Below are 14,987 nucleotides of genomic sequence, written 5' to 3'. Positions count from 1 at the left end.
CAAAGGGATTGTACCCCTCGTGGATTGTACTGGACATCTCGTCCATTCTTTACACCAACTCTCCGAATCGCAATGTTGACAAACGAAGCGAGATACAAAGTACTTAAAGATATTTATTCCGACGTGGACGAAAAGCTACGAGATGAGTTAGAGTCTATCTACAGTTGGCGTAGCCTAAGTGCCAGAGCCTCGGATAAAAAGTCGTTCACACTCGAGGTATGGACTCTCATTTCTGCTCAATTCAAGCACTTGGCGCTCGCGTCGATCCAGCAACTTCATGAGCGACCGTGGTGTCCGGTATTCAAGGAAATGATGGTGATGTTGCGGAGGAGATTGGATCAACTGGCAGCGACCGAAGAGGAAAAAATGGATCTATGGATGTACGCGGTCAGATGTTACGAGATGCTGATGGTCCGTCAGATGGTTATGGAGGCCGTCGAGGCGAGGCCCTACACGAAATATGAGGAAACCCTTTCAGTCTTTACCGAGATCTTGGATCTGGCAAGTTTCGAGGGGAAGTTTGCATTGAAAGGCTGGGACGGGGGACCTACGGGATTCTACGAGAAGAGGCAAGAGTTTGCAGACTTACTGCAAGCTGCGAAAACAGGGGAGCGGGACGAAGTTCATGACCACTTCAGGGAGTTCTACCTGCGGTTCAGTAACCTTGACACCAGTCCGGGAAGGCAGGATTTCGTCATGCATGGATCATTTACCGCCTCTACAAGTGAATATCCTGAATCGCCTGGAAATAGCCTCTGGGACGTGTTCCAGGAGACAGTCCCCTATTTGACATCGTTCACGAGCGCCTCAGGACCCACGGCCACCTCTGGCTCGGGCGCTTCCGGAGCAGGGAATAGAACCTGGCATCAGGCATCGAATCATGTCTAGCTTCTCACCACTTGATCATTGATAACATCCAGCCCAAAGTTTGTACGTTACATCGAACGAGAATTCGTTTGTAGTTACAACGTGTGCTTATATCATTATCTCAAGTCATTTCGTCTGTTTTTGACGGATCGCAAGAACCCTGCGCGACAGCTATCCTCTCACGACCTCACACAAGCATGCAACTTTTACGTCGATTTCGATAGGTCGAGGGCGTTCATACGATTGAAGCATTTTGAAGTCATGTTCTCTCTCAGGGTAACATAAGCAGGCTTAGTCTCGCTTGTGTTCCGAGGGATCGCTGATGCAAAAATCATATCTGACAGGACGGCGCTAAGTCAAAGCCGAGCCGACGGCTCTTGGCTGAAACGCCGGCGAACCCCGTGATCGATGCCCGCGGGTCGCCAAGGTTTAGCCGAGGACGACGCATGATCGCATGGGCGCAGCGCATGGTGTTGATCAAGAAGGACATGGTGCACAATGACGATGATGACGTCGACCGGATTTACCGGGGCACTAGCGAGAGGCAGGTTCAGGTAGCTGATGCTTCTTCACGGTTCCGAGATCCCCCATACATCTCATATGATCATATGCCATGCGAATCAGCTCCACGTCTATTTCCGTTCGCGCCTTGCCTTGTCTCGGTCGATCCATGTGGATTCAAGTGAAACAACAAGGTCAAAGGAGGGCGACGACATTCGCAGTTCAATCGCGATCAGGTGATGGACCAGTCGCGCCAGTCGATTAGTGAGCTAGCAGGTGCGCCATGTGCCCAAACAACTATATAAGTATCCCAGCGACGAACGCAAGAAGACAACACTCGCCCATTCCCGACAAAAGAAAGTCAAATTAATCCCACTCAATCATCTAACATGATCTGCCCTACACTTCTCACCCTCATTGCGGCACTTAGCTTGACCACCGCCACTCCGGTCAAACGTACTGACGCATACCTGTTGCACGCGAAAAACAGTCCCGACAACGTGAGCTACACTTCACCCTGTTCATTTTGCCTTGCACCGAGATCACACTATAGTCTAGCTTGACTGACACACTGAACGACCTACCATATTATGATAGTGCCTCGGAACCACCGGAGATCTCTACAACGGGATCAGCCTCCAGAACGTTCCTTGCTCCGAGGCCGAGACCAACCCGCGATTCAAAGGCAAGTGGGAGATCGTCCGCGGGAACAACGAGAACGGGATCAGGCTCTCTGGGACGGATTATTGCTTGGATGCTACGTTGCGTGGGTCGAACTTTTTCATGTTTGACGATTCAAGGATCGTCTCCGTCGAGTGAAGAGGGCTGATAGACTGCGGGCCGGGGTAGCTTTGACCGATACGGGGGATATCACGCTGTGGACTTGTCTACCTGGGACCGCTCAGCAAACGTGAGTCCCGACCCTTCTTCTAGACGAGAGTCACAAGAGCTGACAGGTTACCGATAATTCAACCCAGGTTCTACTATACCGGTAAGCCCCCTTCCAACTCCACCGCCCCAAACGTCGTTTAGTGCTTGACCATCATCTCAATCTCACACACGTCGTTGTCTCTGTCGCGTGCATAGATGACGACCATATCGCCCTAACAGACCAAAACAGCTGTCTAGACTTCAACGCAGGCGGGTGCGGCCAATTCACCTGTGCGCCAGGTCGGAGGGCTTGTGGAACCGGGCCGGACGCTCTGGCTGGAGGACAAGAATGGACCGTCGTCTGAAGTTCTGACCGAGAACTGATGTTGCCGGCGATGGTGTTGATAGTAGTGACCAGGGTCAGGATGGTACAGGCGGAAATTAGAGCGTTATCAGTTGGAAGCGGAACTAAGCGCAAACGAATGGAGCCTTTGAATCGTGATGTACAATGTAAATCAGCCGAAACAAGTCACCAGTAGGATAAACAATGCAGAATTTTCAATTTACGACTCATCTCGATCTTACCGACCGCCTTTATCCCCGGTGGCTTCCAAGTGTCTCGCTTCAGGTGTTAACTTCATCTTGTTCGAACCGCCAAACTCTAACTCGGATATTCCCGGGCAGATGGCGATAGAGCATTATGACTCAAAACGCTCAAAGAGCACCCATCGATGCTCTGCCGTCGTTAAGCAAAGTCGAAGTACCGCCATCAAGCACCCCGTCTATGCGTATGGAATCGTCTTTGGTGTCTCGACCATCACCGTAGACGAGCGATCTAGCTGATCAGGACCGAGGTCCAAACGTCCTTATGGAGAGCCACCGGTCAACCGAGCGGTACAGGAGGAGGACGACGTCGAGGGCAGCAAGAACGAGGAAGAATAGCAAGACTAGGGGATTCATAAGACTCATCTATATGCCAGATGACGGCCATCCGTATGACCTAATACACGCCAACGCTCACCCCTCCCTCTCTTCCCTCTCCTCCCGATCTTCCACCCCCTCGTGTCCCTTCCCAGCCCCTTCCTCTATCCACCTCTCCACCCACCCTTGCACCCTCTCCACATTCCCCTCCATCTCCCCCTCTACCACCCCACTGCTCTCGAGCACCACCACGATCTCTTCCGCATAACTCTCCCTAGTCTCCTCCAACACCGTCTGCATGATCTCCGCGGTGACGTTCTCCGTGATCTTGTTCTGCTCGTACCCCCTATCGGCGAGACGTTGGTAGAGTATATCGTTGGGGCAGGTGTAGACTACGGCGAGGTCGATCCAGCGTTCGGGGAAGAGGGAGGGGGAGTGGTGGTCGATTATGAAGCCTGTTGGGGCGGGGCCTGAAGGGGGATTGAGGAGAACTTCTAGGTAGTCGAGGAGCTGCGAGAGTCGAGATCAGGGCAAGGCACCGAGACGATAGTTCAAGTATATTCAACCGAGTAGCAAAGGACAAAGCTCCAGTCAGTACGCCAGGCCATCCGTACCACTCGTCCCAACCTGTGAGCCTGTGAACGCACCTTGTCCTCATCCATAACCCACGACTTCCACTCCTCATCCCACCCTTCATGGAACCCTTTCTCCTTGACCAGCTCGCTGACGTTGATATGCTCGAACTTGCACTCGGACGTTGATGTCACCGAGGCGAGGTACTGTGCGTGGGTGGATTTGCCTGTCCCGGGGGTACCGGTCATGAGGATGATCGGGAATTCTCTGGGGTGGTGAGTGGTCATCGTGAGGGTGTCGTCGTGTGCGTACGGAAGTGGTAGGTATGAAATATGCTGTGTCAGCTGATGGCGATTGAGAATGATGTGAGCGGGTTGAATCGTTGTCGAGGATCACGATGAATCGAATTTATGAACCCTTGATCTAACTTTACTCGAAAGTTGCAAGAGAGGTAGCTTCGGCGTGACCCGGGGCTCCCCTTTTCACGGACATTACCATATTTTGCGCGGTGGCGTTATGTTTCAGACGGGACGACCAAAGTGTCTGAGTTGCAATATGTTCATTTACATGTATATGAGATTGTGACAGTGTAGTACAGAACCTCAAGAAATACGGCAGTAAGTACAGGGACAATTGGCAAAGCGGAAAACCGTGTCTGAAGTCGATGCATATGGCTCCGACTTTAGATGGACTACGGTTTCTTAGGAGGGGTGGTATTCCAAGTCCCGTCCTCGTTGTACCCCCAGAATGTGTTCAGACCAGTGTACTCTGCCCAGATCTTGCTACCCTTCCCATGCAGGTAAGGGTTCGGTAAAGTACCATTGTGATGCTTGTTAATGTATGCTTGCACCATCTGAGGAATTGGAGGAAGACCGTTATCGTGTTCATCATTGCTGGAGGTGTCATTACTGGAGAAAGACCGTCAGTGAGTACTGAAAAATTCCAAGTAATGTGCATTCCGATTCTCGACTTACAAGGCTAGATTGAACGCTTTCTGAGCTTTCTCTCCTCCAGCCGCAACAATTCTTGAGAGTTTGTCAAAAAATCCATCGTCAAACACGAGCGGGTAAAATTCGCGGGTTGAAATCATTTCTTCAGCAGGCTTGCGTGGTTCTGCATTTTTTAGCGGTTTCCCATTTTCACCAACGGTAGGCGTGATCCTAAGACAAAAGAATCAGGCCAAGTCCAAGACAAATCCAGCACAGTCACTCACTGGAACCGCACGTAAACATCGTCTTCAAATCCAGGATTGGGATATAATTGATGGAACACAACCGTTGATTCGGAGATGGGATAATCCTGGTCATTTTCGGTTGGTGAAGCCTTTCCACCACACAGGGGCGCTATCGCAAAAGGTACCCCATAGGTATCCGCCATGTCTTTCCCATCGAGTTTGTCTTTGCCTCTCTGCTTCATATTGCTGTATGCTCCGAGCTGCATTAGTCCCCACTTGAAATAGAACTGTATTCATGGTCGAGGATGAAACTCACGGGTAGTACATCACCACATCACACCGTTCTGACTCGGACAACTCTTTCAAAATGCCTCCAGGAAAATTCCTAGCTTTGGCCGGGTTCCAGTAGGTACTGGATCGCAGACTAGCTGCGTCATCACTGCTTTTGGCGGAGTCCAAGAATTGCATCAGGAATCTCCACTCTGAGCCGTCCTTTGAGGCATCCGCTGCTACTAGAGGGAGGATACTGGCGGTGATGGCTGACAACAAAGTAAAGGAGACCATGTTGTTTCAGTCTTGCGCAATATGATAATGAAGTTGATATATTGTCAAGGTCTCTCCTGGCTTGCAGTATAAAGACAAACACAGGGGTATGAGCCGGTCAGACATACTCGAGTTCATATCCGCAGCTATCTATAGCCTCCTGGTCACACATAGAACAAAAACATGTAGCAAGGGGTTTACCCCTTAGTATCGATATGGACCAGGGGACTTCAAAGGAGTGTCAACGTCTCCGCCTTGCTCTTGCCACGATGCTAGACAACACGTATCAAGGAACGCTTCGAAGGGGCACATCAGGGGTTCAGGGACGATGAAGTGGTATACGGTAAAACGAGCAGGCCGAGACTTTGGTCGAACGTTTCAGGCTTCTCTCTGTTGCGATTTGATCACGCAACCAAGCCCTTCCCGTCCGGTTGTGCAGTGAGTCTCGTCAAGGGATGATAGTCATAGCCGTCTCTGTGTCTTGCAGTATGATGCCATCGTCTTTACACGCGCACTACCCCTCTGATATGATCGGCGAGCGATAGCTCGGTCGCGCTCGAATTGTCACCTTGTCATCCCCGTCGACCTTCTGCCGATCGCGAATCCGAGCTTCCAATTCCTCAACTTTCAACTCTCTGCGCCGACCGTTCGTCGTCCCCCTCCGCCTCCATCTCGATCCCACTTCCTGGACTGGCCTGAACCTCAACCTCGTCCTGGTCTCGATCACGCCCATCGCTCCGCCCAGATCTCGACAGCCCGAACCCTTGGAAACGCTCACTTCTGATCGGCCAGAATAGGTCGTGAACCGCGATGATCAAAAGAATCGGACGCGAACTCAACGCGAAACGCAATGTGTTGGTTGTAAATACAATGCTATACCATACTTTACAATCATGTCAGTCCATTCTGACGATACTCTCATTCCCCCTCTCTCGACTTCCCGTGCATCCCATCGTCCGACTCGATCCTCCTCGCACCCCTTCTCCCCTCCCCATGGTCCCGTCTATCTCCACTCCCAGTTCACTCTCACCCTCACCCTCACTTCGTCTCCTCGCCCGTATAAACCTTCAACCCGTTCGAAGCGTACGGATCCACCTCGCCCGTCGTGATCTTCAACCGGGCCAGTCGACGGTCCCGGAAGGTGTTTTTCGGTAACATGCCTGATACTGCTTTTTTGATTATCTGTTGTCGATGTTGTTACCAGGATCAGGTTAGGTGAGATTAGGTCGGGTGAGGGGGAGGGAAAGCGGGTAGAGCGAGGTTGGAGGTCGAGACAGGGAGATTATGGTTGGTGATGAGATGAGTTGAGTGTCGGATTTGTTGGTTGAGGGATCGGAGGAGATCAGGGAGAAACGCGGCGCGGATCAGCTCCCATCCCACATCTTTTTACACCCCCCGACATCCAGAAAAGACCCATCACTCACATCCTCTCCTCTCCTCTCCCTCATCCTCCCGATAGGTACCTCCTTCAACCCGCCCATGAACCCCGAATAGTGTCGGTACACTTTATCCTCCGATTTTTTTCCCGAGAGGTGGACTTGCGTGGCGTTGGTTACTGATACGTAGTCGCCGGCGTCCACTGAGAGGTTTCGGAACAGGGTGGATAGGGCGATAGACAGGTTGAGTGTGTAAAGGAAGAGAAATGCAGGGAAACATCGAGATGCATATCATATCGATCGGGATTCGTTTGATCAGCACGCCCGAATTCAGAATTGATAGACCACGAAACGAGATCGCGGGGACTGACCTGCCGGATCATAAGTCGGTTTATGTTTCCCCATCAACACATAAGCTATCCGACTTGCGAGCTGTCCGAGGGTCCTGCCTGATGCGTCGACTTGGTGCCATTGACGGGTGAATGCGAGTGCGGTCTGCGTTAGGAGCGAGGGGTAGCGAGAGGGTTAGCTTCGTCTGATCATCGGGTCTGCGTGGGATGATTGAAGGTTGGCTCACTTTTCCTCTTGTTGATGCCATGATGAAGAGCGGGTTGTGAATCCTCTGAGAGCTCGACCTGCATCGATCGTGACGAGTGTCGAATCGAGTTGTGAACATCATCTTGGGTCAAGAAATCAAAGGTCGATGCATGGTAGATACATGGTCGACTTGGAGTCTCAGCTCAACTGTCGCGTGGTCTACGTCGAGTCTCAGCCCAAGAGGATGCCTCCCCAGATCATCATCATCATCGTCGATGTCATTCAACAACAACCTCGATCATCACCCTTCGACTGCTCGCTGCTCGACAACGACTTCATAGCAAACTATCTTCATCTCTCTCGGTTTCTGCTCTCAGTCTCTTTCCATTCTCATCTCTCTGTTCTCTCTTTCTCTCTTTCCGGGATCTAGTCGGACTTGGCTCTCTCTTTCTCTCTCTCGGCGCTCTCGCTCTCGCTCTTCTCCGTCTCGGCTCTCCCCCTTTTGTCTAACGAAACCACCACGGCCAACTACCGACAAGCTATACCGCCTACACCTCGCCTCTACACCTCCACATCGCTATCACCACTAAACCCCAACTGCATTAAAGCAACCATGTCGACCCCTCAACAACCCGGACAATCGCAATCCCCCGTACCTGTCGGTACCCCGGCAGGAGGAGCTTCGTCGTACGGGATGATGTCTCCCCCTCAGCAACAACAGCCTCAGGTTGCGGCTGGTCAGAGTATGGCTGTTGCTGGGGTAGATAGCACCGGGGTGAGTCGACTCAGCCACTTATATTCATCGCTTATCAGCTGTACAAAGGGGTTATCGTTTTGCTGACCCTGACATTACCACGCCATCTTCGGTCTCGACTTCGATATCGATCCTATTCGGTCTGTTTTGATTCATACGCCTTCGGAACCTACATAGCAACAACGACGAGCCCATCTCTACGTCGGATGTCTCTCCCCTCGTGTAACCGAGCATAGTAAGCCTTCTTTGCGTTCCTTTCTGTCTTGCCGTTTACTTCCTTTCGTTGAATTCTCATTGCCTCAATCCGCTCTCCTCTTTTCATCCCACCTCGTTTCATATTCCGTCCCGTCCGTTTCGCCGTCCACTCACCCCCTCCCCCCCCTCTAGTGCTCACCGAGATCTTCGCCGTCGCCGGCCCCGTCGCCCAAGCCAAGATCATCCAAGACCGAAACTTTCAGCACGGCGGTCTCAACTACGGTTTCGTCGAATACTCGGACACCCGTGCTGCCGAACAAGCCCTTCAGACGCTGAACGGTCGAAAGATCTTTGATACCGAGATCCGCGTCAACTGGGCTTACCAGACCCAATCCCAGACCGCCGCTTTGGGAGCTACCGCAGGAGCAGGTCCGAACGCCGGGGTGGCAGGGGTGATGGCCCCGATGATAGGGGGCACCGGTCAACCGGGCATGTTGACGAACAAGGGCAAGGAGGATACGCACAACCACTTCCACGTGTTTGTCGGTGATCTCAGTCCCGAGGTGAACGACGAGGCGTTGACCAAGGCGTTTGGGGCGTTCCCGACGATGAGCGAGGCGAGGGTCATGTGGGACATGAATTCGGGCAAGAGTAGGGGGTACGGGTTCTTGGCTTTCAGGTGAGGCAGCGCATCGCGACAGGATAGATGATCATCGAACGAGAGCTGACGCTTTCTGCATCTCTACCTTTGTTTTGGCCGACCGACCCGATTCCTGTTCGTAGAGAAAAGTCGGACGCCGAACAGGCCATCTCGACCATGAACGGAGAATGGCTCGGATCTCGAGCGATCCGCGTCAACTGGGCCAACCAAAAGACCCAAACAGGTGGTTCTCGAGTCGGAGGGATGGCCGGAGGGATGGGCATGGGCATGGGAATGGGCATGGCTTCCTCTGGAGGATTCACCGGCGCCCCAGCTCCTTCCAACTTTTCTGGCGGCCCGCTCGATTTCGAGACCGTCGTCTCCCAAACCCCGGCTTACAACACCACCGTCTACGTCGGCAACCTGATCCCTTATTCCACCCAGGCGGACCTGATCCCCCTGTTTCAGGGGTACGGGTACATCGTCGAGATCCGTATGCAAGCCGATCGGGGGTTCGCGTTCGTCAAGCTGGACACGCACGAACACGCCGCTCAGGCGATCGTCAACTTGCAAAACTATCCGGTACACGGACGTCCGATCAAGTGTTCCTGGGGTAAAGATCGGGAGGGTGGAGCGGCTGGTGGTACTGCAGGCGGGATGGGAGGGATGGGCCAAGTGGCACCTGCTCCGGGTGTCGTACCCATTCAACAGGCCGGGATGGGCATGATGGGCGGTTACCCAGCGATGGTGAGCCTCGCGACGCAATAAACGCCGATAATCTCGTGAATGAGATTGGCTGACGAGATGAACCTGAACAGATGTACGGGATGCAACCTAATGCTTATGCGCAGTATGCCGGATACCCGGGTTACCAGGCTTACGGTCAGCCCGCTGCTGCCGGCGCCGCCGTCGCTCCCGGTGGAACGCCTCAGCAGGTGAGTGTCCCTTCTTTCAGAACAGGACGACTTCCGCGCTGCATTGGCTGACACATTATCCGTCACCTTGTCGCAGGCCGCTTATTGGCAGACCCAACAAGGAGCCGGTCAGTGGGGCGCCTACTACGGTGGTCAGCCCGGACAATCTTCTTGATAGCATGCGCTCGGGAGGATTCGTGTTGATCAGATAGATGGACGGAAGTCTTGTTGTCCTACTGACTCGTTTAGATCGCGTACCGCATATAGAGCATATTTTGTAATCGAGGTGGCCTGCATAGATACATTCATACAAGAAGCCTGCCCGATCAGGCCTTAGGTTTGTGACTGCTTGTCTGATCCTTCGCCCTGCGGACTGAAAGTGGTCTTGGCGCCTTCAGGCGCGGTCTTTGTCTCATTCGAAGGTGACGTGAACTTGATTATATCCCGACTCCTTACTAAATGGCGGTCCAATTGCAAGTGCTGGGTTGTCCGGGTTAGGGGGATGATGGGGAGGGTCGATAACCTGCTAGACCAATATCTACCCTTAGGTATGTGGACAGTCACGGGAGCGGGCTCTGATGTTGTGATGCGAGAGAAACTTTAGCTCTCAATGACATCCAGCAATGACATGGTGAGAGCAAGTCTCACCTTTAGGCTTTCTCTTGCCAGGTTGAGAATCCGTCCTTTGAGTTGAATCTTTGACCTGTCCATTACGATCGGCCCTTCTGGCTGGTCGTCCTGCGTATGGTCAATCGAATAATCGTCAGTAGAGACCTCGCGTAAACAGTCGGCTTGTCGCCTGCAGAATACTGACCTTCCCCGATACCGTTTCTATCATGACTATCAGCCCTTGTCGAGAATCGCCTCATTCCTGCGCCTACGGCAGTCCAGATTCAACATCCGTCAGAGGATAGGGTCAGAATCTGTACAGCTTTCGTTGCACAGAAAAGGCCGGACTCACCTTGTACGGCCGAGGACACCGTAAACCCTTTCGTTCTCGTCTTACTTTCAAGGCCACTAAGAGTCCGTTCCGCCAATAGCAGGAACTCTTCAGGCATACCAGCCTGCTTGGCCGCTTTCTGCACGGGTACAAATGATCAGCCTTGGTCTCGATTATTCGATTGCAGCGAGGCATACTATAGCGTGCGACTGCCGGTTGACGCCAGGTTTCAGCCGGTACGAATATGCAAAGCGGTCGTCCTGGTCTCTCGGGAATCGTTAGCTCATCTAATTGTATGCCACAATCCTCCCTTCTCCTTTGCTCTTACCACTTCATCTACATCGGTGCACCAGAACTCGACCCCCGGTCTCGTCGTACGGTGACCCTCTTCATCTATCGTCGTTAACATGTCGTAAAGTTCGTGATAATGCGTGGCGAAGAGCGTTTTGCTCTTATTGTGTCGTAAAATATAGTCAAGGGCCGCGTATGCGATCGCGATGCCCGAATTAAGAGTCGTGCCTCTTCCAATCCTAATGTGCATCAAGACATCACTTTCAGCTTTGAGCAGCATCCGTGATACACAAACCGCACGTACTCGTCCATAATCACCAATGATCGTGATGTGGCTTTGTTGAGGATATGCGCAGTCCTGGAGCAAGCCAAGTCAGCATTACAGTCTATCAATTTGCTCTCGGTGCCACTTACTCATGCATCTCCATCATGAAAGTACTCCTGTCCATGTAAAGATCGTCCCGGGCGCCGACTCGGCTGAAGACAGCGTCAATGATACCCAGCCTCGCCTTGTCGGCCGGCACAAAGCTTCCGGCTTGTGCGAGGATCGCCACAATCGCCATCTGTCTCAACAGCGTACTTTTCCCTGCCATGTTAGGACCTGTGATAATGGCGAGATGTCTTCCAGAGTCGAGATGTAGCGAATTAGGCGTAAAGTTGCGAGCCGACTGCGCCGATAGCAGGCCAAACTCCACGGTAGGGTGACGTCCGTTCACGAGTTCAAAGGCATCTCTAGGTTGATATGGGTGTAAGCTTATATCAGCTCATAGAGAAGAAACCAAAACTGAAAGACGCACCCGGTATCCATCTCAGGACGGACGAAACGCAACTCATCGGCTACCTGAGCGAATCCAAGGCAGAGATCGATCTCGTCGAGCAACGATGCGTTATGTAGCAGGTCATCTTGCAGCGCCAGAGTCTGTCGAGCGCGATGTCGCAGTCTGTCAGCCTACTGTGGTAGTGCTAACGATAGCTATCGAACTGACCTGTTCGCGTAAGATCTTGAACGCCTCCTTTTGCGCTTCCAGCATCTTGTCCCTGGTTTGGTCGATCGTACTTGCAAGCACAGACCATTTCTGCGAGGGAATATCCTCCAGTCGATGCGGGACGACAGGCGTAACAGCATCTACTCACATTGTATACGAACGTCCGAACTGTCTTTGCTGTGTCATTGAGCACCGCCATCTCGGGATCTTTCCGAATGATCGAGAAATCGGTGTTTCTGCTTCGTTTCGGTACATAGACCAGGCTCGGCAAGTTGTTGAAGCCTGTTTTGAGTTCAAGACCTTCCAGCTCTGTTCGAGATCATAGTTACGCCTCAATACACTTTATCTCTGAAACAGCCTTGCTGACCCCACTTACTATACTTTTCACGCAAACGCGTCTGCATGTCAGCTTTTTCCTGAAGCAGGTCGGTCAGCTTCCGGTGTAGGTCCTGCATTTCCGGACTGAAGCTACAGGGAGCAAATTGCATCAGCCACAAATCATACTGCAGGATAGAGATTAAACTTACTTTGGATCGATCCACCAACTCGACCTGTCATTGTCATTTTCTTGCGAGCTTTGAATATTATTAGCTGGCACTTCGTCGGACTCCTCCTCGCCAGCGATGGGTTCCGTGTCTGGCTGTTCCCCCAAGGTCACGGCGGACTTGTCCAGGACGGAAGCGACGACTGCCCGGTCGATAGAAGCTGCCCACGCTTCTAAATTCCTCATCTCACCGACCAACTGACGAAGTCGTAGGTATGGTCCCGCCGTCGAATCGGCTTCATTGTCAAGCGTCTCCTGAATAGACTGACCCAATCGATCTATCGCCTCGATCCGTTGCTTCAGATCCCATAGATCCCTTCCTCCAGCTAGTGCGCCAGCCAGGCCTGGGGCGGTACTGCCGTTCGCAGAGAACCTCTGAATGATCCTGCTGATTTCTCCGTTTCCAGCGTTGCTCATCTGCTTGAGTTGGTAACGCAGATCCTCACGCAGGTTGCTCCGCTGCAAAAACGCCTCGACCAGGTCGTGCCTCTGTGTAATGATATGCAGATCGGTCGACGGCTGACATAGCGTGTTGACAAGCAACCTCGTTCCGGAAGGTGTCAACGTACGCTTGATAACGCTGAGCAAGGTACCAGCTCGACTAGCCGGCGAAGAGTAGACACCTTTAGCCTGTGCACCGACCGACTGTCGCAGCGACTGTCGGATTTCGAGACCGAGCAAGGTCGAGGCGTCGATCTGCATGAACGAGTCTGCAGACTGATGACTGGCCTCGAGCAATTTCGGCATCTCGCTCAGAAGGCAGTCTTTCAGGTGGGTCTGTATCAAACGTTCCGCTGATGCCTCAAGCTCGGTCGCGCCAACCGAACATCCGGCGGTGTCTACATAAGCAATAGTAGCTCCACTCTGTTGCAGCAAGGGAGCTACCGTTGCGCTTATTTCCTTAATCCCCTGCAGTTCCGTCCCATTGGAAGACTTTGCAGCCCCGATATCCAGATAAGTTTGCATTCCGCGCTGGAGGACAACTTCAACAGGACTGATCCTGGCTAGCTCATGCTCGAGCTCCCCCAGAGTTGAAGTCCGCGTTTGTACCGCTCGATCGGTGGATACATCGATATAAGCCAGCCCGACTGGCGTATCTTCAATCTCTCCATTGGGCTCGTTTTTCCCTAAGGAGAGAGCTAATAGATGCCTCGTCTCGTCGCTGATCTGCCAGGCCTCGCTCAATAAAGTTCCCGGCGTGTATCTTCGAGCCACAAACCGGTCCTTGGAAGTGCCCTCCGATTTGTCCTTCTCCTCAACAACTACAAAGCTGCGTCCGAGCTCGAGCAGCATCTGGAAGAACTTTTCCCGTTGAGATATCGGGAAGCCCGCAAACGGGAATTTGTGCTGCAAGGCCGGAGTTGTCGGTTTGGATGCGGCTTTCGATCTTTTCGTCGGTTTCCCTTCTTGTCTAACCCGGAATGATTTCGATGTCAGGCGTATGTTTAGGAGCGACGCTACTTCAGCTGCTTGCGTAAAGTATGACTGGAGACGGTATACGGGAAAAGTCAGTAAGTCGTCCAGGACCATACAGAGCCTCCATACTCACCTCGTAGAACATCCCGACACGAGTGAGGATGATATCATCAGGATACTTCTGCATGTTTGTGAATATCCCATGAGCTAGAACCGTATCCGGGAACTCTCTGAGATCGATGGCTCGTTGCCATCTGGCTTCCAACTCTCGCTCCGGATCAGCTTGATGTAGAGCATTCTGACCAGTAACTAACATAGCGAGAAGAAATCCTCAGCTAAGCTCGAGATTCTGGTTTATTGAACAAGACTTGCCTGATGAAAACCCATTTGATCTCTTTCCAAAGGGCGGTAATGCCTCTAGAGGTTTCCCGTCCGGTCCTAGAGCAGCACTAGGAAGATCCTCAAGCCGGACCGTTCTTTGTACCGTTCGTTCATCAATTCGTCTTGAATCTGCGATTGAGGCATAGCTAGCCGTCCGTATGCGAGTCGGCCAAGGTCTCTGTACGAACGTGGACCTGGTATTTGTCCAGATCCGTCGGAATGCCATGACGATAGTTGCTACCGAGTCTGAGTCTGCCGGCTATTTTTGCAGGATTTGAGCTCGAGGAAGCACCATTGCAGTCTATCGTCTGCTCGATAATTATACTGGGGCGAATGGTGATTTGATACACCTGTCGATGAGACAAAAGAGACGAAGCAAATACAAAAGTTGAAAAATCCCATCAATCCTCCTCGACGACTGATCGCTCGAGCGCGGAGAAGGCCGAAACACGAAAATGACCCAAGCAACAAGGTACAATAAATGCAATCTGATCGCGATTATATATGTCATCTACAACGTCTCTATGCTAATATGCTAATCAATGTTCACAACCTCGCTTCAAT

The 14,987-nt window shown here is 52.3% G+C and overlaps 6 protein-coding genes across 6 annotated transcripts; 2 read left to right on the top strand and 4 right to left on the bottom strand.

Moving 5' to 3' along the window:
• Nucleotides 1-1,452: 1,452 nt before the first annotated feature.
• On the top strand, nucleotides 1,453-2,790 carry HD553DRAFT_318744 (uncharacterized protein). Its single transcript, XM_046180928.1, has 5 exons — nucleotides 1,453-1,868; nucleotides 1,966-2,134; nucleotides 2,218-2,278; nucleotides 2,346-2,359; nucleotides 2,455-2,790. Exons 1-5 carry the CDS (start codon nucleotides 1,758-1,760, stop codon nucleotides 2,601-2,603), a joined length of 504 nt encoding a protein of 167 aa, XP_046033370.1. The 5' UTR covers nucleotides 1,453-1,757; the 3' UTR covers nucleotides 2,604-2,790.
• Nucleotides 2,791-3,255: 465 nt separating this feature from the next.
• HD553DRAFT_300793 (AAA domain-containing protein) lies at nucleotides 3,256-4,116 on the bottom strand (the record flags this gene model as incomplete). The annotated part of the gene is made up of 2 exons (XM_046178643.1): nucleotides 3,807-4,116; nucleotides 3,256-3,669 (listed from the first exon to the last, which is right to left on the bottom strand). The coding sequence occupies exons 1-2, from the start codon at nucleotides 4,017-4,019 to the stop codon at nucleotides 3,256-3,258; spliced, it is 627 nt and encodes a 208-aa protein (XP_046033369.1). The 5' UTR covers nucleotides 4,020-4,116.
• Nucleotides 4,117-4,423: 307 nt separating this feature from the next.
• Nucleotides 4,424-5,470, bottom strand: HD553DRAFT_363255 (uncharacterized protein; the record flags this gene model as incomplete). Its single annotated transcript, XM_046184025.1, has 4 exons — nucleotides 4,424-4,640; nucleotides 4,707-4,892; nucleotides 4,946-5,152; nucleotides 5,223-5,470. 4 exons carry the CDS (start codon nucleotides 5,468-5,470, stop codon nucleotides 4,424-4,426), a joined length of 858 nt encoding a protein of 285 aa, XP_046033368.1.
• Nucleotides 5,471-6,080: 610 nt separating this feature from the next.
• On the bottom strand, nucleotides 6,081-7,461 carry HD553DRAFT_318740 (putative mitochondrial ribosomal protein L23). The gene is made up of 4 exons (XM_046180927.1): nucleotides 7,403-7,461; nucleotides 7,197-7,320; nucleotides 6,874-7,028; nucleotides 6,081-6,631 (listed from the first exon to the last, which is right to left on the bottom strand). The coding sequence occupies exons 1-4, from the start codon at nucleotides 7,421-7,423 to the stop codon at nucleotides 6,488-6,490; spliced, it is 444 nt and encodes a 147-aa protein (XP_046033367.1). The 5' UTR covers nucleotides 7,424-7,461; the 3' UTR covers nucleotides 6,081-6,487.
• A 220-nt stretch (nucleotides 7,462-7,681) lies between these two features.
• On the top strand, nucleotides 7,682-10,165 carry HD553DRAFT_135042 (uncharacterized protein). Its single transcript, XM_046176618.1, has 7 exons — nucleotides 7,682-8,137; nucleotides 8,294-8,351; nucleotides 8,504-8,990; nucleotides 9,095-9,603; nucleotides 9,663-9,698; nucleotides 9,770-9,886; nucleotides 9,963-10,165. The coding sequence occupies exons 1-6, from the start codon at nucleotides 7,976-7,978 to the stop codon at nucleotides 9,787-9,789; spliced, it is 1,272 nt and encodes a 423-aa protein (XP_046033366.1). The 5' UTR covers nucleotides 7,682-7,975; the 3' UTR covers nucleotides 9,790-9,886; nucleotides 9,963-10,165.
• A 19-nt stretch (nucleotides 10,166-10,184) lies between these two features.
• On the bottom strand, nucleotides 10,185-14,769 carry HD553DRAFT_318738 (muts domain V-domain-containing protein). Its single transcript, XM_046180926.1, has 15 exons — nucleotides 14,415-14,769; nucleotides 14,176-14,351; nucleotides 12,610-14,111; nucleotides 12,459-12,550; nucleotides 12,231-12,391; nucleotides 12,083-12,172; nucleotides 11,894-12,015; nucleotides 11,511-11,828; nucleotides 11,401-11,454; nucleotides 11,134-11,335; nucleotides 11,003-11,065; nucleotides 10,827-10,944; nucleotides 10,680-10,742; nucleotides 10,514-10,603; nucleotides 10,185-10,440 (listed from the first exon to the last, which is right to left on the bottom strand). Exons 1-15 carry the CDS (start codon nucleotides 14,647-14,649, stop codon nucleotides 10,199-10,201), a joined length of 3,528 nt encoding a protein of 1,175 aa, XP_046033365.1. The 5' UTR covers nucleotides 14,650-14,769; the 3' UTR covers nucleotides 10,185-10,198.
• Nucleotides 14,770-14,987: the final 218 nt, after the last annotated feature.

This window comes from Filobasidium floriforme, assembly GCF_021052385.1.
Source record: "Filobasidium floriforme strain CBS 6241 chromosome Unknown HD553scaffold_25, whole genome shotgun sequence".
Lineage (NCBI taxonomy): Eukaryota > Fungi > Basidiomycota > Tremellomycetes > Filobasidiales > Filobasidiaceae > Filobasidium > Filobasidium floriforme.
This window is presented reverse-complemented; position numbering and strand designations above follow the sequence as displayed.